Below are 22,642 nucleotides of genomic sequence, written 5' to 3'. Positions count from 1 at the left end.
TATATTCAATATTATACCATATAAAAAGCCATTAAAATGCAAGTAAAAGATAAAAAAAAACACTGAAAGAATCTTAAAAAGAATCCCATCAAATCAAACGATTTTTTTCAACTATGTAGCCTGCTAGAATAAAAAAGAGAAAAAATGACCAGGTTTTTCTGCAACATTATGGGTTAAGCAGTGTACATGTATTTAGTCGTGCCATGCACTCACTCTATTTTTTGGCATAAGTGTGATTTCATTTACTATATTCCCTGAATTTTCTTTATCTAACTTAAAAAAAAAAAAAAGAAGAGAAGCTAAATATTTTGGTTTTGTTTTCCGTGTCCATTGAAAGCCTCACCTATGTAGCATAATTAAAAAAATGGCAAAATTATTGAAACAAAAATCATCATCATGTATTTTTTCAAAGGATAACACTTTTACTGTGAATGCCAAAAGCCTTGGTCCGAAAAGGGTTAAAAAAAAAAAAATTAAAGCAAAAAGAATTTTGTCTTAAGTTTCATATTTATTTTGTCCATAAGGGATATATATATATATATTTTTTTTGCTTGTTCTGATCCCTTGAATCAACAAAATCTCGACGTTTCTTCTACGTTTGGTGGCCATGTTGCACTTTGATCTGCCAGCAATTCTATTGTGCGCCCAAAAAGTGAAGAAATCCTAGTGTAATAAAAGACTGCAGATGTAATAATGGCCTTCTCTTGAAGGAATGGATTAGTTGTACTTTCTTCCAGAGACTGCATTTTAGGTGACTTTGGGATTTGGTAACATTATATAAAAAGCAGATTGTGTTTCACGGTAGAAAAAAAAAAAATCACAAAAGGAATTTCCTTTTTGTAGTGAAGAGATACAGCGTCACCTACTATAAATTCAAAGCGATGTTTTGGCTGTAAGGTGCATTACAGACAGAGTTTCTTATGAATGGGCGGCTTTATCTGCATTTTTTTGTAATTTGGGAAACTCAACCTAAACTGGGAGAAAAGAAAAGAAAAATATCCTTAAAGGGCTTTTCTGTATTTTGTGTCACAATGTCAAGAAAACGATGTTCTTAAGAAGAGGTTTCTTTAGTAACTTGTGTAAAGCCCCAGAGTGAATGGAGATTTATTTTTGGTTATTAAAAACCAGGCACTCACCTGGTGGGTAATGACACCCTGTTGTAAAGTTAGTTATTTGTCTGGGCCGTTCCTTACCTTCATCTCATAGTACCTAGTTGACAAAAGTTGCTACCTCATTTGTTTTTTCATGCTGAGAGCAGGTCCAAAGTTGCATGTACTTAGTACGATGTTTGGCCTGCACAGCTTGCCTATGAAAGAGCCACCGCTAATTGCAATGTCTTAAAATTACAACTTTCCATCAATTCGCCCTCCCCCCCCCCCCCTTATTCTCTCTCGTCCTTTTCTTTTGTCCTTCTGGGAAACATTTTAAGTTTTCATTGTATTAGAACAAACAAAAGCCCTCCTACAGGTACAAGCCCCTCATGCAAATCTACAGGTTCATACATCGAAATGAATAGAAAGGTAATTACAAGTTCGTCCAGGTGAAAGCAGTGTTAAACTTCCAGAAACAAATTAGGCTCAATTGATAGAGTAAGAGAAACTTGTGTCCTCGGGCATCAGATTCGATTAAAAGAAAAAAAAACATTCTATAAAGTAGAAATCTATATTTTCTAAATAAATAATTACGATCTTAAATTGATGTGAAATTAAACAAAATATATGGTAAGTATTTATTTTTTCTCCTTTGTCCTCCCCTTCTTATGTGGGAGTTTTTTTTTTTAGACTTTAGAAGTGAAATCTTTGCACCAACCTTAATCCTCTCAAATCCCCGCACGGAATTCATGTTCTAGCAATTAGGAGCTTATGTAAAATTCAAGAGACTTCATCTTCTTTACAGGTTTCTTGTGCCAGACTCTATATATCATCTACACAAATTAACATGACTACTTTCCTAAAGAAACCAATATGTACCCTGTGGAGTCGTATGTTTCAAATGCATGTTATCCTTTCGAAGACATTTGGGATGATGGGAACCCCCCACCACCCCGCGGTCAACTAATCGAGCATTAATAGGAGCTGTTCAAGGATTGTTGACTGATAAAAAGTGTAAAACATACTTATAAGAATATTATTCCTTCCAGCGGGACTAGAATTACATTTTAATATGCCAAAAGTTTCTGGATTGTCTCAGTCAGTGGGTTTAGAAAAAAGGAGGCAGAGATTACACGAAAGATTAGGTGCTTATAGTGGACCAGTGTGCTAAACAATAAGAAAAAAAGAAAAAAACAATCATACATGTAGAACAATTTTGAGTGCCTAGGATAAGATATTCACCTACACAGGCACAAAAGAATGATTTACCGTAGTTATCCAAATAAACCATTGCATAATTAAGCAAAACCTGTCATCACAATATCTGAAGAAATCCTATCCATACAAGAAACAAATAACAAAAGTTAATGACTTATCCAAACAACTGTGTAAATGCAGTGCCTAACATTAATTAATTTCCAAAAATATGTGTGAAACAGTAAGTCCTACAAAGCAATTGTGCCCCAGTCATGTTCGACAAAACATATACACTACCATTCTAAAGTTTAGGGTCACTTAGAAATTTCCTTTTTTTTTTTTTTAAAGAAAAGCACAGTTTTTCCCATGAAGCGAACATTAAATGGTTCAGAAATATACTCTATACATTGTTAATGTGGTAAATGACTATTCTAGCTGCACACGTCTGGTTTATAATGCAATATCTTCATAGGTATATAGAGGCCCATTTCCAACAACCATCACTCCAGTGTTCTTTTCGTACTTTGTGTTTGCTAACTGTGTAAGAAGGCTAATGGATGGTTAGAACACCCGTGAAAACCTTTGTGCATGTATGTTAGCACAGCTGAAAACAGTTTGGCTGAGAACTTATAAACCTGTCCTTCCTTTGAGCTAGTTGAGAACTGGAGCATTACATTTGTTGGTTCCATTAAACTCTCAAAATGGCCAGAAAGAAACAATTTTCATGTGAAAGTCGACAGTCTATTCTCGTTCTTAGAAATGAAGGCTATTCCATGCAATAAATTGCCAAGAAACTGAAGATTTCTTACAACGGTGTGTACTACCCCCTTCAGAAGAGAGCACAAACAGGCTCTAACCAGAGTAGAAAGAGAAGTGGGAGCCCCGCTGCACAACTGAGCAACAAGACAAGTACATTAGAGTCTGTAGTTTGAGAAATCGACGCCTCACAGGTCCTCAACTGGCAGCTTCATTAAATAGTACATGCAAAACGCCAGTGTCAATGTCTACAGTGAAGAGGCGACTTCGGGATGCTGGCCTTCAGGGCAGAGTGGCAAAGAAAAAGCCTTATCTGAGACTGGCTAATAAAAGGAAAAGATTAATATGGGCAAAAGAACAAAGACATTGGACAGAGGAAGATTGGAAAAAAGTGTTATGGATGCACAAATCCAAGTTTGAGGTGTTTGGATCACACAGAAGAACCTTTGTGAAACGCAGAACAACTGAAAAGGTGCTGGAAGAGTGCCTGATGCCATCTGTCAAGCATGGTGGAGGTAATGTGATGGTCTGGGGTTGCTTTGGTGCTGGTAAAGTGGGAGATTTGTACAAGATAAAAGGGATTTTAAATAAGGAAGACTATCACTCCATTTTGCAATGCCATGCCATACCCTGTGGACAGCGCTTGATTGGAACCAATTTCATCCTACAACAGGACAATGACCCAAAGCACACCTACAAATTATGCAAGACCTATTTAGGGAAGAATCAGGCAGCTGGTATTCTACCTGTAGTGGAGTGGCCAGCGCAGTCACCAGATCTCAATCCCATTGAGCTGTTGTGGGAGCAGCTTTACCGTATGGTACGAAAAAGTGCCCATCAAGCCAAACCAACTTGAGGAGGGGCTTCTGGAAGCATGGGGGGAAATTTCTACAGATTACCTCAGCAAATTAACTGCTAGAATGCCAAAGGTCTGCAATGCTGGAATTGCTGCAAAGGGAGCATTCTTTGACGAAAGCGAAGTTTGAAGAAGAAAATTATTATTTCAAATAAAAATCTTTTTTTGAACCTTGTCAATGTCTGGATTTTCAATTCATTTGGCAACTAATTTGATTAATTAAAGTATGAGTTATCATGGAAAACACAAAATTGTATTGGTGACCCTTTAACTTTTGAACGGTATTGTAAGTGCGGACTTCTACATGGGAATACCATACAGTAAGCAGGGCTGTGGAGTTGAAGGAAGTATAAATGTTCCATCTGAATCTTAAAATAAAATATTGACCTTCATTAATTTATTTTAGGTTTTATTTGTCTAAGCCATATTTTCATATGCACTACATCACAAATATATATATATATATATATATATATATATATATCTGTGTCTATATATCATTACATCACATTACATACAGTCATGGCCAAAAGTATTGACACCCCTGCAATTCTGTCAGATAATACTCATTTTCTTCCTGAAAATGATTGCAAACACAAATTCTCTGGTATTATCTTCATTTAATTTGTCTTAAATGAAAAAGCACAAAAGAGAATGAAGCAAAAATCAAAACATTGATCATTTCACACAAAACTCCAAAAATGGGCCAGACAAAAGTATTGGCACCCTCAGCCTAATACCTGGTTGCACAACCTTTAGCCAAAATAACTGCGACCAACCGCTTCCGGTAACCATCAATGAGTTTCTTGCAATGCTCTGCTGGAATTTTAGACCATTCTTCTTTGGCAAACTGCTTCAGGTCCCTGATATTTGAAGGGTGCCTTCTCCAAACTGCCATTTTTAGATCTCTCCACAGGTGTTCTATGGGATTCAGGTCTGGACTCATTGCTGGCCACCTTAGAAGTCTCCAGTGCTTTCTCTCAAACCATTTTCTATTGCTTTTTGAAGTGTGTTTTGGGTCATTGTCCTGCTGAAAGACCCATGACCTCTGAGGGAGACCCAGCTTTCTCACACTGGGCCCTACATTATGCTGCAAAATTTGTTGGTAGTCTTCAGACTTCATAATGCCATGCACACGGTCAAGCAGTCCAGTGCCAGAGGCAGCAAAGCAACCCCAAAACATCAGGGAACCTCTGCCATGTTTGACTGTAGGGACCATGTTCTTTTCTTTGAATGCTTTTTTTTTCTCCTGTAAACTCTATGTTGATGCCTTTGCCCAAAAAGCTCTACTTTTGTCTCATATGACCAGAGAACATTGTTCCAAAACATTTTAGGCTTTTTCAGGTAAGTTTTGGCAAACTCCAGCCTGGCTTTTTTATGTCTCGGGGTAAGAAGTGGGGTCTTCCTGGGTTTCCTACCATACAGTCCTTTTCATTCAGACGCCGACGGATAGTACGGGTTGACACGATTGTACCCTCGGACTGCAGGGCAGCTTGAACTTGTTTGGATGTTAGTCGAGGTTCTTTATCCAACATCCGCACAATCTTGCGTTGAAATATCTTGTCAATTTTTCTTTTCTGTCCACATCGAGGGAGGTTAGACACAGTGCCATGGGCTTTAAACTTCTTGATGACACTGCGCACGGTAGACACAGGAACATTCAGGTCTTTGGAGATGGACTTGTAGCCTTGAGATTGTTCATGCTTCCTCACAATTTGGTTTCTCAAGTCCTCAGACAGTTCTTTGGTCTTCTTTCTTTTCTCCATGCTCAATGTGGTACACACAAGGACACAGGACAGAGGTTGAGTCAACTTTAATCCATGTCAACTGTCTGCAAGTGTGATTGTTATTGCCAACACCTGTTAGGTGCCACAGGTAAGTTACAGGTGCTGTTAATTACACAAATTAGAGAAGCGTCACGTGATTTTTCCAACAGTGCCAATACTTTTGTCCACCCCCTTTTTTATGTTTGGTGTGGAATTATATCCAATTTGGCTTTAGGACAATTCTTTTTGTGTTTTTATCCTTTAAGACAAATTAAATGAAGATAATAATACCAAATAATTTGTGTTTGCAATCATTTTCAGGAAGAAACTGAGTATTATCTGACAGAATTAAAGGGGTGTCAATACTTTTGGCCATGACTGTACATATCTGTGTAATAAAATCCACTTGCGGTATATCACACTTTTATCTTTTTTTTGTGTTCCGCCTCCATTTATCTATTTTATTTGGTAGGCTTGCAAGTTGCCTCTGTCTGAAATCTTGTGAGAAGCACCTCTTCATAGCCGGTCTATGGTGAAATGATGTTCTTTCCACTTCTGGATTATGGGCCCAACAATGCTCACTTGGACCTTCAGTAGTTTAGAAATTATTCTGTAACCAATGTCATCAGTATGTTTTGCAACAATAACGTTGCTAAGGCCTTGAGACAGTTCACTGGTTTTACCCATCATGAGATGTTTCTTGCGTGGCACGTTGGTAATGAGACACCTTTTATTAGGCCATCGTTTGAACCAGCTGATATTATTTTTCACTAAGGGACAGGATTGCTTTCTAATCACCGATAGATTCCAGCTGGTGTTTTCAGCTTTCCATGGCCTTTTGCACTTCTCTTGCTTCATGTGATCAATACTTTTTCCCTGGGTCATTTCTTATTATTACACATAGCTTAATTTATAGGCATCTATGGTGTGATTTATTTGTCTGTGTGATTGGATGGGTTGTTCCCAACATCTAGTGAGAATTTCATGTCAATAGGACCTTTAGAGATACAGTATATTTACTAAAATTAGTGACATGGTCAACAATGCTTGTTTCACCCGCTAAGAAAAAAACCTCTGGTTATTTATTACAATAAATTTGTTATTACTAACAATAGAGGAGTTAGAACCCAGTCTTAGCCCAAAGAGAGTCTTTCACTGTCAAGAAAACGTATGGTATCTTGGTGCCAATTTTCCAGAAATGGACAAATATGGATAATACATAAGATACTTGTCAAGTAAAACTTTCTGCAGCCAATACCTTCTTTACAAGCATTTATAAAACATGCCCTCTTGGCTTAGGTGAGCATGTGTGTGTGCTGTTTGATGGTGGATCTCCTGTGTGTAGCAGAAAATGAAACCAGAAATCCAACTGAACTTCTTGGTTTGGTTAAAATCCAACATCTATTTTGGATGGAGCATAATGTTTTTTTAAACATTAAGTTGAGCAACACAACAAGCCATGAGGAAGAACCAGTGTTTGAAACGCATTGGAAACCCTGTATGCTCCCCCGTCATACTTGTTTGTACGACTCAGATTGGAAGAGGGGAGGTTTATTGATTTTTCTTAAAATCAAACATGTCTGGTCCTTGTTTCACCTGCGATTAGAGAGCAATCTGAGGCCATCATACACTGTTTATTGGAGAACGCAGCCATTTTTTAAAATCCTGTAGAACCCTATTTAAGATCAAAAGTGTAAAAATTCAATTATTACAATTTTATTTAATTGTAATTCCACAACCGGATATTCCTCCTTCCCTCGTAAGAATCTGTTTAACTTAGTAAGGTTTCACATTAAGATATAGTATTTCTATCACCAAATCTTCACCACGTTCCAGGACTCTTGAAGATGCCACTGCGATTTTGACGACACCCTAAGTGCCTACAAATTCCATCCCACGAACGCGCCAAGTATAGAAATTATACAATGATCACTCTCATTTTCCTTATGCATTATCGACTGCCAGAGCTCATACATGGATTTCACTGACACGAGCAGGCTTTTAAGATTTCCAGGACAGTGAGATAAGGCATCGAGAAGTGTCATGGCAGCTTACAGAATGACATTCTCCCTGTGCCAGCTATCTTATCTTCTAAATTATCTGAATCGCTGTAAATTGTGATGGTTGTGATGGTTGAGTCTTATTTATATGACAATGTGGAAATAACGAGAATGAAAGTTCAGTAAATTATGTTGTAGAAGTTCCCTTATGAGAAAAATGAATACTTTCAATATTGTATGGCCCTCTTTGTGATATCTGCTGAAAAGAGTGGAGCCCTTAACTTCCTGGGTAATATAGGCTTATGGCCTGGTCTACGTGGTTGTGCATATATGCAAATTGTGAGAACCATACTAGGCTTGTCCCTTCCCTTCGTGTACATTTATGGCGTAGTCACCGGATGCTCAATAAACGTCTGATGAGTATGGATCCCTCCTTTGGAACCGGCATCTATTTTGAGAACAGGCTGAATGAAATAGAAAAGTGCATCAGACATTTGTGCGGATGACCTGGCTTCCCACCTTATAGAGAAAATAGATAATATCCATCAGGATATCCACTCCCAGCCACCAAGTGGAGTGACTCCCATCCCTCCCTGCATTTCCCCTGGCTCACGCTCCTGATTCGATCCCACCACAGAAGAAGTCTCCAAACTTCTCTCTTCTTCTCGTCCAACTACATGGACCACTGACCCCATTCCCTCACATCTCCTCCAGTCTCTCTCTCCAGTCGTCACAACTCCCCTAACTACAATCTTTAATCTCTCCCTCTACTCTGGCATTTTCCTCTCCTTCAAACACTCTTTCATTACTCCATTATTAAAGAAACACGCCTTCGACCCATCCTGCACAAACAACTACAGACCAGTCTCCAATCTCACCTTCATCTCTAAACTATTGGAGCGATTCACCTCCCGCCTTACCCGTTACCTTTCCACTCATTCCCTCCTAGACCCTTCACAGCCCGGCTTCTGCCCCCTACATTCGACAAGAATTGCACTCATCAAAGTGACCAACGACCTTCTGACAGCAAAATGTAATTTGACCACTCTCTGCTCATTCTTCTCGACCTTTCTGCAGCTATCGACACTGTTGACCACCCTCTCCTGCTCTCTAGGCTCCAGTCACTAGGCATTAAAGACACTGCTCTCTCCTGGTTCTCTTCCTGTCTTTCTGACTGTTCTGTTCACTGGCTCCACTTCATCTCCTCTTCCTCTCACTGTTGGGGTACCTCAGGGCTCAGTCCTTGGCCCGCTTCTCTTCTCACTCTACATGGCCCCACTTTGACACACCATCAGCAGATTTGGCTTTCAGTACAACCTTTATGCTGGTAACACACAACTATACAGGTCATCCCCTTACCTTACCCCTGCTGTACTACAGAACGCCAGTGACAGTCTGTCAGCAGTCTCCATCATCATATTCGCTCTCTATCTGAAACTCAACCTTTCCAAAACCGAACTTCTTCTACTACCGCCACCTACTAACCTCCCTAAATCTGACATTTCCTTCTCCGTGGGTGGCACCCTAATAACGCCCCGGCAGCAGGCATGCTGTCTGGGTGTTATGTTTGACACCAATCTCTCCTTCACCTCCCATATACAATCTCTTGCCCGCTCCTGCCGCTTACACCTAAAGAACATCTCTAGAATCCATCATTTTCTCACCATGGAAACAACAAAAACCCTCACTGTCACCCTGATCCACTCCCGCCTGGACTACTGTAACGCTCTATTAATTAGTCTCCCCTTTACTCGGCTTTCCCCTCTCCAGTCCATCCTTAATGCAGCAGCCAGGGTCATCCACCTGGCTAATCGTTACTCAGACGCGTCTGCTCATCGCCAGTCGTTACACTGGCTGCTCATTCATTATAGGATCCAATTCAAAGTACTTGTTCTCACCCACAAAGCTCTCCACAATACGGCACCCCCTTACATCTCCCTCATTACTGTCCATCGGCCTAGCCTATCGCTGCGCTCTGCAAACGACTTTCGACTAACCTCTGCACTAAGCCGTACCTCCCACTCCCGACTCCATGACTTCTCCCGCGTTGCGCCAATCCTCTGGAATGCTCTACCCCAAGACCATCCACAATTTGTATAGTTTTAGGCGCTCCCTCAAAACATTTGTTCAGAGCGGCCTATCACGTTCCCTAATCAGTCATTTTATGTGTATGTGTGCGTGTGCAGCCCATTCACTATACCCATCTTTCCCCCACCCCCTGAAGATGGCTGGACCCTCACTGTAAATACATCATTGTAAATACACACCTGTACTTTGTGTCTCCCCCACCTCATTGTAGATTGTAAGCTCTCACGAGCAGGGTTGTTTGATTTTGCTTTAATCATTATATTATTGTTAACGCTGTTACTTATGACTGTTGTGTTTGAAACGGTTTAACTGTAAAGCGCTGTGCAATATGTTGGCGCTATATAAATAAAGATTATTATTAATTTTAATAGGGTCTTATCCAAGTAAAGGCCCCTTCACATTAAGCGACGCTGCAGCGATACCGACAACGATCCGGATCGCTGCAGCGTCGCTGTTTGGTCGCTGGAGAGCTGTCACACAGACCGCTCTCCAGCGACCAACGATGCCGGTAACCAGGGTAAACATCGGGTAACTAAGCGCAGGGCCGCGCTTAGTAACCCGATGTTTACCCTGGTTACCATCCTAAAAGTAAAAAAAACAAACACTACATACTTACCTACCGCTGTCTGTCCCCGGCGCTGTGCTCTGCTCTCCTTCTGTACTGTCTGTGTGAGCACAGCGGCCGGAAAGCAGAGCGGTGACGTCACCGCTCTGCTTTCCGGCTCACCGACGCTCACAGTCAGTACAGGAGGAGAGCAGAGCACAGCGCTGGAGGACAGACGGCTGTAGGTAAGTATGTGGTGTTTGTTTTTTTTTTACTTTTAGGATGGTAACCAGGGTAAACATCGGGTTACTAAGCGCGGCCCTGCGCTTAGTTACCCGATGTTTACCCTGGTTACCAGTGAAGACATCGCTGAATCGGTGTCACACACGCCGATTCAGCGATGTCTGCGGGGAGTCCAGCGACCAAATAAAGTTCTGGACTTTCTTCCCCGACCAGCGACAGCACAGCAGGGGCCTGATCGCTGCTGCCTGTCACACTTGACGATATCGCTAGCGAGGACGCTGCAACGTCACGGATCGCTAGCGATATCGTCTAGTGTGACAGTACCTTAACACAATGGAAAGTAAAGTTAATTGCACTCAGCTTATAGAGTTGTGTGTGACACAACCACTTAAAAATACCAACGTCCAAATGCTGCAATTTCCATACGTTAATCTAAGAAAAAGGTTACCAGGGCAATGGAAGTAATCTGCGCTTACTGGAAAGATGACATCCACCATTGGATTAATGCAGGTTTAGTGTCTACGCTTTTCAGAGTCACACCGCCTCCTTCTTCAGGACAAACCTACATCTGTACATTGTGTAATTGTCCTGAAGGAGCCGGTGTGACTCTGAAATGCGTTGACAATAAATCAGCATTAATTCAATGGTGGATATCATCTTTTCAGTAAGCGCAGATTACTTCCATGACTCTGGTAACCTTTATCTTCAAGACAGGGCTCCGTCCCGTGCTGGCAGTGGGACTTGTATCTATTAGACATTTATGGATATACTATAAATGCATGAAATGGGACTATGCAGGATCATATGCAAAGCCATAGGGAATTTACATGACTGCTAGGACATAATGTCACGTTGGCAAGCTTGACCAGCTGCCAAAATATTTTATCATGTCTGCTGGTAATATACCGCAATGACCAACAAGAGTCTTGTCAATGCCACCTTTTGGTCATGATTACCTTAAAAGTCATGTGTATGACCTATTAATGAGCCTCATGACCTAGAATTTTAGCCAACTGGTGGGCAAGTTCCCAAAACAGTCTGCATATAGGTGTCTAATAAGGTGTATATTTACACAGAATTTATTTTTTATTGAGGTGGAAAAATCCGACGTGGTTTTTCAAGACCACTCCACATCAGTAATCCGTGCCTGTTTATGACGAGACTTAGTTTTTTTAAACAATTTGCAAGAAACTTTTGAAGCTTTTCCTCTTCCCTCAAGTTTGGAGTGAACTCCATGAAATAATCAATCTATATCAAAGCAAAAAAAGTGACTTAATTTAGCGTCGACGTTTCCAAACTTCGTTGGAAAAAACTTGAAATAGACTCTTCACATCAATAGGAAGAGTACTCAAAAGTTTTGCAGTTTTTTTTTTTATGTTGATTTGGAAGCAAATCCGATTTGAAATCCATGTTGAAAATACCTGTGTGTGAACATACCCTAGCAGAATAGATGCCAATAGCAATTTCTAAGCAAGCAAGCGCTCCATTTGTACTACTCCTTTTTTACTTAGTCATGAAAGCTGGTTCAAAATTTTTTTTTTTGTTTAGACTTTTTATATCTTGTCTATGTGGATCTTCATAAATGCTTGGTCAGCTGCAGCCCTGGCGCTACGTCCATGCCGCTTGGTACCTTTTCAAGACTAATGACGGCTGATTAGGTCACCACTTGCAGTTGGAATGTAGAATGCTCTAATGACTCATTGTTGCAGCTTGCGAAGTAATGAACGAAATGGGTGAATCCAGGTGCTGACAAAGGCTGTGACCTTTGGTGCTATAATATCACTGTTTCACAGGCTGGTTGGTTCCCTAACCAACTTTCAGCCCATCAAAAATTGATTTAATTGCAATTCTAAGCCTACCCCCCTTATTTGAAGCATCGGAGTATGACTAATTGTAGTAATAGAGAGTAATAAGGCTCAGATAAAAAGCTTTCCTTAGCCTCTTTTGTATCTTGTGTCACTGTCTGTCAGAGGTCAGAGAGCTTGCATATTCTATTAGTTGCCTTCATTTGGACAAATTAGTTTACCCAACAGTAATTAAAATGCCAGTACGGGTCGGGAAAAGCTGAAAGCACTTGATGGGCACAATGATGAAGGACTTGACAGCTATGGTGGCCTTCCTTGCCAAAGCGTGTCACTGCTGAATTAGAGGATACACAAACCACAAACTTATATGCTTGGTAGCATTGGGGTCATGTCATTCTTTTTTTTCCGCCTATCTACTTTTATCTTCTTCGTCACCTGCCATATGTCTTGACTTGGTTGTTATTTTTAGCCATTGTTTCAAGAACAACTAAATGGTAAAAAAAAAAGAAAATTCAAACTGGTGTAAGTCATGCCTACTTGTGTCATTATTATTCATGGTGAGCGATTGAATATACCATAAAAAAATAAGAATCTGGACAAAACCAAGAGATCTAATAATATCACAATAAATGGGAATACGACATGGTGCTCATAGCCGTTGAGGTAAAGTCTAGGTAAAGTCTATGACATTCTCAGCTCACTCTCCGCAAGGAGAAACAACACTTCTTGGATCCCGGTCAGACGCCTCTTACTCAGCCAAACCAGATCTCCACTTTGCACTGATGAGGGGCAGTACCCTGAAATAGTGTCTGCAAATTGAGATTCTGGTTTGGCTTTTATCCTAAGTCATGTGACAAGGCTCGTTAAAGGGTCGACATTGACTGTTAGGATTGCTACTTCCAATAGGTGGCACTAGAGTTCTAGTCCTCTTCCTCTCTGAAGAGACAATTTTCTCCGCTCATGCACTTTTGCATATTTGTGGTGCAATGTTCTCTAATATGTGACCAGACATTGTTGTGGACCGATACACCCTGAGCACAGTGGCTCAATGATTAGCACTGTAGCTTTGCAGCACTGGAGTTCTTTATTTGTATGGGGTCTAAATTCCCTATCAGTATGTCTTTGGAGTGTAGGAGGAAATCGGAGAACCTGGAGGAAACCCATACAAACTCCTTGCAGATGTTGTCCTTGGTGGGATTTGAACCCAGGACCCAGCGCTGCAAGGCTGCGGTGCTAACCACTGAGCCACCGTGCTGCCCATTATCAGTATGTCTCCTTGACTGTAAACTGTAGCCCTACTTTATACATAGGTTATATTATATTTACAAGGAATTCGGTCCCACTGTAATTTTGCATTGTCCTTATGTCCTTTTTATGTTACCTATATCTGTTTTACCTACATGTTTTATTACAGTGTATCTCGTATTATAATGAAAAGCTATATTAGCGTGCATATAACTATGCAATCACTGCCATAGCGTCCTGCTCGCTCTCTTCAGCTCTCGTATCCAGTAGAGGAGCCGGCACTGTAGAGTCACATTACATTTTACAGCACCAGCTTCTATACTGAGTATGGAGCATCGGAGACGCTGTGTCTCCTAACGCTCGGTTATGAGCAGCCGGCTCGTCACTTACTATGTAACTGGTTTAGAAAAATGATTGATGCTCATACTTCTGCACTACAGTTCCTTTTCTGTGTGATTGACGGTACAACCTTAAGTAGTATGCCATAGAAAATGATGATGCCATATTATTCACAGGAGGGTTCCCCTACATATTGTACATCTCCCCAAGGGAATTAATGATCTTACTTAGGCTACTTTCACACTAGCATCGGTACGGGTCAGTCGCTAAGTGTCGGGGTGGCGTACCGACGCACGTTGTGAAATTTGTGCACGAGGTGGGCAGCGTATGCAGTTTTTCGACGCATCCGCTGCCCTTTCTGAAGTCCAGGGAGGAGGGGGCGGAGTTCCGGCCACGCATGCGCGGTAGAAAATGGCAGACGCAACGTACGAAAAAAACGTTACATTGAATGTTTTTTCGTGCTGACGGTCTGCCAAAACACGACGCATCCGTTGCATGACGGACGCGACGTGTGGCCATCCGTCACGATCCGTCGCTAATACAAGTCTATGGGCAAAAAACGCATCCTGCGGATACATTTGCAGGATGTGAACAGATTGCTACGGATTGCTAAAAACGCAAGTGTGAAAGTAGCCTAATTGGCACCATCAGATTCCTCAGTTCTTTAAAGGGCCACTGTCACCCCCTCCAGCCGTTAATAAACTAAAAGAGCCACCTTGTGCAGCAGTAATGCTGCATTCTAACAAGGTGGCTCTTTTAGTTTTTGCGTCTGTTATTCCCTTAATAAAGCGTTTTATAATTTTCCCCAAATAACTATCTTTAGCCAGGGAGGCAGGTCTGAAGCCCCCTCTTTGAAGCGCCCAACTGCCGTCAGTCATCTCTTCCGGTGAGCTGGTTGCCACCCCTTCAGCGCTGTTTACGTCTCAAATCCGGCACCTGCACTGTGCGTGCATGCCAGGGGCAGGCGCATTGAGTAGTGGCCGTCATAGCTCAGATGCCGGGTTCCTGACGGCGCCTGTGCGGGCAGTGCGGCCACCCTGTTGCTGAATCCCCGCCCCGCAGTGTGTTATGCATTATGCACAGTGCGGGGCTGGGATTCAGCAACAGGGTGGCCGCACTGCCCGCACAGGCGCCGTCAGGAACCCGGCATCTTAGCTATGACGGCCACTTCTCAATGCGCCTGCCCCTGGCATGGACGCACAGCGCAGGCGCCGGATTTCAGACGTAAACAGCGCTGAAGGGGCGGCGACCAGCGCCACAGAAGAGATGACTGACGGCAGGAGGGGGCTTCAGACCTGCCTCCCTGGCTAAAGATAGGTATTTGGGAAAAATTATAAAACTCTTTATTGAGGGAATAACAGAAGCAAAAACTAAAAGAGCCACCTTGTTAGAATGCAGCATTACTGCTGCACAAGGTGGCTCTTTTAGTTTATAACCGCTGGAGGGGGGTGACAGAGGCCCTTTAAGACCTCACTGTCACTTTCCCCATTGGGGTTCACAATCTATATTCCCTATCAGATTGCTTTTGTGGTGTTGTACGTGTAGGACGGCTCGCGTGCAGCTGCATCGACCTCATTCCCGGATGCTCTACAATACAAATGTCCTTGATAAAGACCATTATTGGTCGAAATGTTAGACCTTTTCTTGCTGTATCAAAATAAAATCTTCACTAATTTCATCAAGATCTTTCGCTCCCCTTCATCATTTCTGTGCTGAGGTTTTTTGTCTACCTGTAGGAGGCCCGCGCCAAGTCAGGGACACCATACAAACTGTTTGCCAATGTAATCCTTTGTGGGATTTGGAATCAGGACCCCAGGGCAGCAAGGAACAGTGATAACCACAAAAAAACGGGAAACCCTAGAACATTCTGTCTGAACAGGAAAGTGGAAACGGCAGTCCATCCGTTCCCACCGGCATGTAGTATTTTTTGCCAGGGCATCGGTGGGCACCACAGCCAGTGCAGAAGAAAGGCACCGGTGCAGAGGGGAGGTTTATATAAATTTCCCACCCTGAGTCCATACACAGTAAGTTTGAAAGTAAGTAAATTCCCCTTTATAAAGAATATTTGAGGAAAAACTTGACTTCAGAAAGTTTCTGTGTTCTCTACATCCCGGTGTCTATATAGTGAAATAGTGTAGACTGGACAGTCAGAATATTGATAAGGAGGACACTTAGAAATATAGTTTTTGTGATTTTCATTGTCTTGAGAAAATATTAATGAACATTCGATAGAAAATTGGGAAATGTGGGTGCTTTAATACTCAGTCCAATTTGCCTTCTTGTTTTTTCGTTAGTAGAATGTAATGCTTTATACTGTGCATGATGAAGATTAACTATTTATTTTCATTTCCTATGAAAGAATTTCAAGATAATTGATTGATGGCAGAGGGAACCTTCAGAACCTCTCCCCAGGATTTTGCCACCTAGTATGAGAACAGTATGATGTAGGGGCAGAGACACTGATTCCTGCAATTTGTCACTTACTGGGCTGCTTGCTGCAGTTTTGCTGCTCTCAGATGAGGCGGCAAAAACTTGCTGACATTCTCAATTAAAGTATGTTTAAAGCATTAGGCAAATCCATGCATTACAGGGACATCGCATTGATTTCAATGAGGGTTGCGTATTGCTTCCTTTTCCATGGCTGGTGGACTGAACATTACCCCAGTTTTTTGTGCAGGGTCTTGGCATTAGGACATAAAGGGGTTGTCCAAAGCAGGTAACACCTTCGCAGGATATTACAAAATCTGCCGTAGGAAAGGCAATGGTATAAAATAAAGAAAAACATTAATTGCCCTTGGAATTTTCCATTACACCAGATCCACACTGGACAACATCCAATGACGTCCTCTGCATCATTCATCTGACCATTGCCACCATTCTCTTGCCTTAGTGTATGTTTCCACGGTCAGTAAACTTTGCTGGTTGGGCGCTGCGTACATCCGCAGCGTCCAGATGTTACAGCATAGTGGATGGGATTTCAAGCAATGCCATCTCTAATATGTGTGCACGGACTCCTCCAGCTTCCCTGCGTATACGCGCATGCGGCTCGTCTTTGCAGACTGCAGCATGTGAATTTATCTTGCGGAGACTGAGATAAATTTCTCGTCCAATGTATTGGGCGCGGTGATACCGCACAGTTCAATGAAGACATGTGGAATCACCTGTGTTCAAAAGCTGGCCGCCCATTTGGACGGAGCAGACATGTGCTGCCTCCAAAGCGCTGCTGATTACTGACCGTGGGGACGTAGTCTAAGGGCTCATAAGCCATTGTAGAAATCCCCTGTAAAAAACAGAAAAAAAACAAAAACACCACTATAATAGATCCCAGAAGCACAACTAGTAGTTTCATTCCTAAGCAATCTTCAATTAATGTAATAAAGAATGTGGTACATCAGAAAATGATAAAGTTCACATGACTACACATGGTTCCGAGGTAAGTGTATGTTGGGCCGAGTGGGCAGTTCTAACTTTTTCTCTTTAATTATTTTTCAAAATTTTGCTATTGAACATTTTCCTGTCTGTGCAATTTAATTAAAAACGAGCTGCAAAAGATAACGACTTAATAAGATTCTATATTACCTTTTGAGACTCCTGGAACAAAAAAATCCATGAGAATTAAGGCCTTTGGCTTTTTATGCCCCTTTTTTTTTCTGTGCCACACATACTCATGTAAGGCCAATCTTATCGAAAGAATAAAGAAGCAATTCTGTTGTATTAAAGAAGAGGAGCGCTGGAGTGGAAAGATCAAGGTGGTGGGAAAACCACAGGTATCTTGGTGGGACACAACGCCTTCTCTAAACCAGCGGCTCAGTATGCACCTGGAGAAATGCGTGAAGACAATATGGGGAGGGAAACTCGTTTGGTTTTAGTCTGCTAACTGCAGACTGGATCAAGTAAGAGAGGCAAAAGAAGGGGGGCCCAGTGGTGAAGGGCCAGTGAGGTAGCGATATTAATCCCTACCGCAGGCCTACTGGGAGGTCAGATTTGCCAGAGTGGCAGGGATTAGAATTGGGTTCCTCCCCTCTTTCTTCACTATTAGCTTACCTTGACGCTAATTTAGACCCGTGGCAACAATCAAAGAGTGTTATTGCATACCTTCCAGAGGGGCGAATAGCCCTGCTCCACTCTTCTTTGTTTACATTTTTTTTTTAAGCATCTTAAGAAGCAAATTGCTCCCAAGAATGATTTTGTGAGAGGCTGGTATGTTACTCTCTACAGTAATTGGCTTTGGTAGTTATTAATGGATTACGGGGAAGAAAAAGACAATAATGTATTACTTTTGTAGTCGCACGCTTCATTGACAAAATACTTTTTTTTCTCACATTTTCAAACGCCAGTTGCTTCTGAAGAACACTTTTTGGAGTAGGTGGATAAACAGTCTGAATTTTTAGAATTCTTTTTTTTTTTCTCATTTTCTTCTACAGTTTTTAAAGTCTAAACATTTTAGATAAGGCTACTTTTACACTTGCCGTGTTTTTTTTGCGGCCCGTTAATGCGGGCCTTTTTTTGTGGGCCGCATCGCCGCAATTTTCACGGTCTGCCGCAATAATGGACCGCAAACACCATGCAGATGGCCGTTTTTCGGGTTTCCAATACTATGGAGGTAGTATTGGGAAAAAAAACGGCGTTCCGCAAAACCGGAAGTCACGGTGCACTGCAAAAACAAATTTCCGTAAGTCATGAAAAAGATCCAGCAGGCTCGATCTTTTTTCACGGCCATAAATACGACCATACGGCGCACTGTGAAATGATTGATAGAAATCTATTGGGGCTGCAAAACAACGGTATGTGTAAAAGAAGCCTAATGGTCATGTCATTAAAATAAATAAAATTGTGGTGGAATAATAAGTTTAAAGGGCTTGTCCACTTGAACAAAAATGTAAAATACTTATTTTATTTTTTCGCCACAATTCTGCTGTGCAGGTCACAGTTATGTGGTTCTGTGCTATTTCCTTCCATCCCACCAGTCTTTAAAGGGAATACGTGAGCAGGTATTTGCTGTGTAATCTGAAGACAGTTGTTTACTAACTGTGAAGGATTTATCACTAAGGGATTCGCATTGCAGGACTACACTAGTCCGGCAACACCCCCCTCCCACGTGACAGCCTCTCCCTTGATGCCCCTGCAATGTTTCGCCAGAAAAAGAAGGGTAATAAGGGTATTTGGAAAGTTTGGGGATTTGTTTTGCAAGTGTTATCGGAAAAGTGGAGTCCAGTCCTTTTTACCATAACACTTTAAGAATGTGCTGTTTTATTTGTAAGGGACTTGGGTGGTCGGATCCACAAGTTAGTGGACGCACTCATGAAATATCATACTTTTGGCTTGTGGCCAGACTGGGAAGAGAGGCTTAGAAATGATCTGTTCTTCACTTTGCAATCACCTCATGGAGTCGAGGACTTTTTCAGAGAGGCTCCCAACATAATTTTCCCGGAATAGTTCCGCACTTAAAATTTAGATGTGAAACTTTACCAGTATGGACGACAAGGAGCGCAGGGCAGGTGTAAAATGTGTAATACTAGAAGACGAGTACGAGTCAGAGCAGTCAAATCCGCAGCTTTAGGTCTAATTAGTGAGAACTGCTCTGTATATTTAAAGGAGTACTCCCATCTCTGTAAATGATGACTTATCACGAGGATATGCCATCACGTAATGTCTGAGACCAACCTCTCCTTCACAGTTTTATTTTGGCATATTGCATTTCTGGATAACTACTGCAACATGGATACACTCAAGTTAATGGGGGCCAGCTCTGCACCGCTAGATGGGGACAGGTGACATCAGTAAGGCTGTGATAATGATACTTGACGATTACTTTGTGCAAAGTCAAGTTCAAATATACAGGTGCTTCTCACAAAATTGGAATATCATCAAAAAGTTCATTTATTTCAGTTCTTCAATACAAAAAGTGAAACTCCTATATTACTGTACTTGGCGCCGTCCCATTCTCCACACTTTGCACTTTGGGCCATGCTGGTGCTGATGTAACTTGACATTTGACTGCAGTATTGTGACATTACAGTTGTGGAGAATCTACAAAATCCCAAATATCTTTACCGTACATGTGTATTTGTGTGTAGGTCAGTGCAGCGGCAATGGTATAGCTTGTGATCATAGCTGCAAAGGACTCCTAATAGTAAGCTATGTATAAGAAAGTGATATGGACCATGAATTAGTGATTATGCTCTCGATACAATCACTGTGTGCTCGCTATAGGGAAGGTGGCCCCCAGAACGTCCTCCGATGAGTAATGTTTTTCCCCCTTTCTGTGTCTTCACAGCTCCTTCGTTACCGGGACAGCCTGCTGCCACCATACATCACCGCTCAGGATTTGGGACCTTCAGAGGTAATATCTGTGTGTAATATCAGACATCTGTTTTCTGCCAACACATTCATAACATAAATGATCTTGCAGGACCCTTTTTCTTAATGTACTGTGTAAATTTTCCTAAAGACATGTAGTGACAGTGAAACTGATATAGCAATCTGGAATATGAGCAGATGAATCTCCTAATTCTGTTCTGGCATCTGATCCAGTTATAGAGTTAGCCAGATATAACACTATATAGGAGGAATCGCAGTTTAGCAGGCATAACATATGAGTTAAGCAATTCTTCACACGCAGATTTTTTTTTTTTGAATGTTCTCATTTTTTCATCCATCCATTTTTCCATCATGGGCACTTTTTTTTTACCCATTAACCTACGGTATGTATTCTAGGAAATGATACATGCAACATAAGTTGGGAACCAAACATCATTACAAATGTCAAAAGTGCAACAAGATAACATACAAAAACCTGCAATAACGCTCAGAACTTCCGACAAGAAGGCCAATATCCCCTTTACCATAAGTCAAACGTTTTTAGGAAGCTAAGATCTATGATGTGATTCGATTAGGTCTTGGGGAGCAGCTTTAGTTAATCTAACTTGTGGAAGAACTGCTATGGAGTCATCAGCGAGAATTTGCTTTTCACAACTAAGCATGGTGGATCTAAGTCTAAAGGGTCAATAGTCCATTTTTGGCACGCTGGAGTGATTCCTAGACCTCCACTACTGTCACATTACTACCAGGAGTCAAAGTGCCAAAATCACAAGAACGGCAGCAGTCCAGGAGGTAAGTAATACCTTTTTTTCATTTGTTCTGTGCCTATTAAAGGGAACATGTCATCAGGTTTGTCCCATATAGTAGGGCCAGCACCTGTAAGCCCTATCTGACAACATTCTAGAATTCTGGATCTATGTTCCAATGCTGCTTTACACTCACCTACAGGGCAGTCCGGTCCGATGGGCATCACTGTTCTTGCTTCGTGTGGATGACACATTCTGCATCATCCACGGTGTCTTCAGCATCACGCTCCAACGCAGGAGCACTTCTCTGCCCTGATGAGGGCCGAGCAAAGTACTGTAATGCACATGGGCGGGGAAAGGCCAAAGAGCCCTCAGCCGGGCTGAGAAGTGCGCTTGCACAGGAGCGCGATGCCGAGGAACTGTGTGGATGACACAGAATGCGTCATGCACACAAAGCAACAAGAAAGGAGGCGCCGGATCAAGACCACGGATGCCCACCGGATCAGATCGCCCCGCCTCGTAAGTGTGTGTAATAAAAGCTATTTTTTTGTGTTCTGCAGAGCACCTTGGGGACATATGTACAACATTTTAGAAGGCTGTATATGAGGGCTTACAGGTGCTGGCCCTGATTTATATGGGAAAAACAAGGTGACAGGTTCACTATAAGAAGCAGTTTTCCAATAATGGACAACTCCTTTTATTCATCTATTTTGAGGGCAGAAGCCATGATGGTGGTAAGAAATTTGACCACTAATAGGAATACTGCTAATCTAATGACATTTACCTTAAGCCTGAGGATAATAACTGTGAGTGTTATAACATAGAGAAGATTTACAGTAATATACAAGAATCCTAATGAAATGAGCAGACAAGCGGAGTCCTCAAGACTCCAAACTCCTGTGACTTTCCCGTCTGGCACATAGAGGAGGATCCTAAGCGGGGGACTTTCTTTTATAGCATGTATGTGCCCCACTAATACATGTGGACCTTTCAATAAATTATTATTAGTAGTATTATTATAACAACATTTTTGAGGATGTATTAAAGGTTTTTATTTAGGTAGTTTGGAACCAAGAAGGTCACGATCGGCCTGTAACCACTTAAGAGAAATACCTGAAAATAAAATATGCGGCCAAGTGTGTGGGCAGCTGTTTCTTTAAGTTAAGATGAATTTTACCCAAAGTATGTGGCTGTGTCTGTATTCACTTCTGACTGACCAAAACAGGTGGGTCAGGAGTGTTTAGTGGGGGGTAGACATGACCTGGACAAATCAGCAGACCCTTTTGAAGGGTGCAGTATGTGGTCTCTTCTTGTTTTGGGTAGGAATTCCAGAGATATTGTCTCGGAAGCACTTGGCAATCAGAATACATCAGATGTGATCTTTTTTCCTACTGTAGTCAAAAAAAGAAAAGATCGTAAAGTGTATTGGCAAATATGCATATATCTGTATCAAAGTTCCTAGGGATCGATTGTATCAGCATCAATATGAGCCCAGCGATTTTTGTCGTAAGGGATAGTACATGGGTGATTTTATATTATAATGTTTGGAAGCACACAGTACCGTACTACAATGGTTTACAATGTTACAGATCAATAATCGTATGGTTTTGGTTTACTTTAAAAGGTTTTCCTTAGTGTAGACCAT

The 22,642-nt window shown here is 41.7% G+C and overlaps 1 protein-coding gene across 2 annotated transcripts in view; it reads left to right on the top strand.

The window, feature by feature from the left end:
• FBXW4 (F-box and WD repeat domain containing 4) overlaps nucleotides 1–22,642 on the top strand; it is a 215,005-nt gene that overhangs the window by 110,471 nt on the left and 81,892 nt on the right. For both annotated transcript variants that reach the window (XM_069753756.1, XM_069753757.1), the window contains one exon: nucleotides 20,208–20,273. In XM_069753756.1, coding sequence (XP_069609857.1) covers nucleotides 20,208–20,273 — 66 coding nt within the window. The remainder of the gene's footprint in view (nucleotides 1–20,207; nucleotides 20,274–22,642) is intronic.

Source organism: Ranitomeya imitator, chromosome 2, assembly GCF_032444005.1.
Source record: "Ranitomeya imitator isolate aRanImi1 chromosome 2, aRanImi1.pri, whole genome shotgun sequence".
Classification (NCBI taxonomy): domain Eukaryota; kingdom Metazoa; phylum Chordata; class Amphibia; order Anura; family Dendrobatidae; genus Ranitomeya; species Ranitomeya imitator.
Note: the sequence above shows the minus strand (reverse complement) of the source record. Positions and strands in the feature narration are given on the sequence as shown.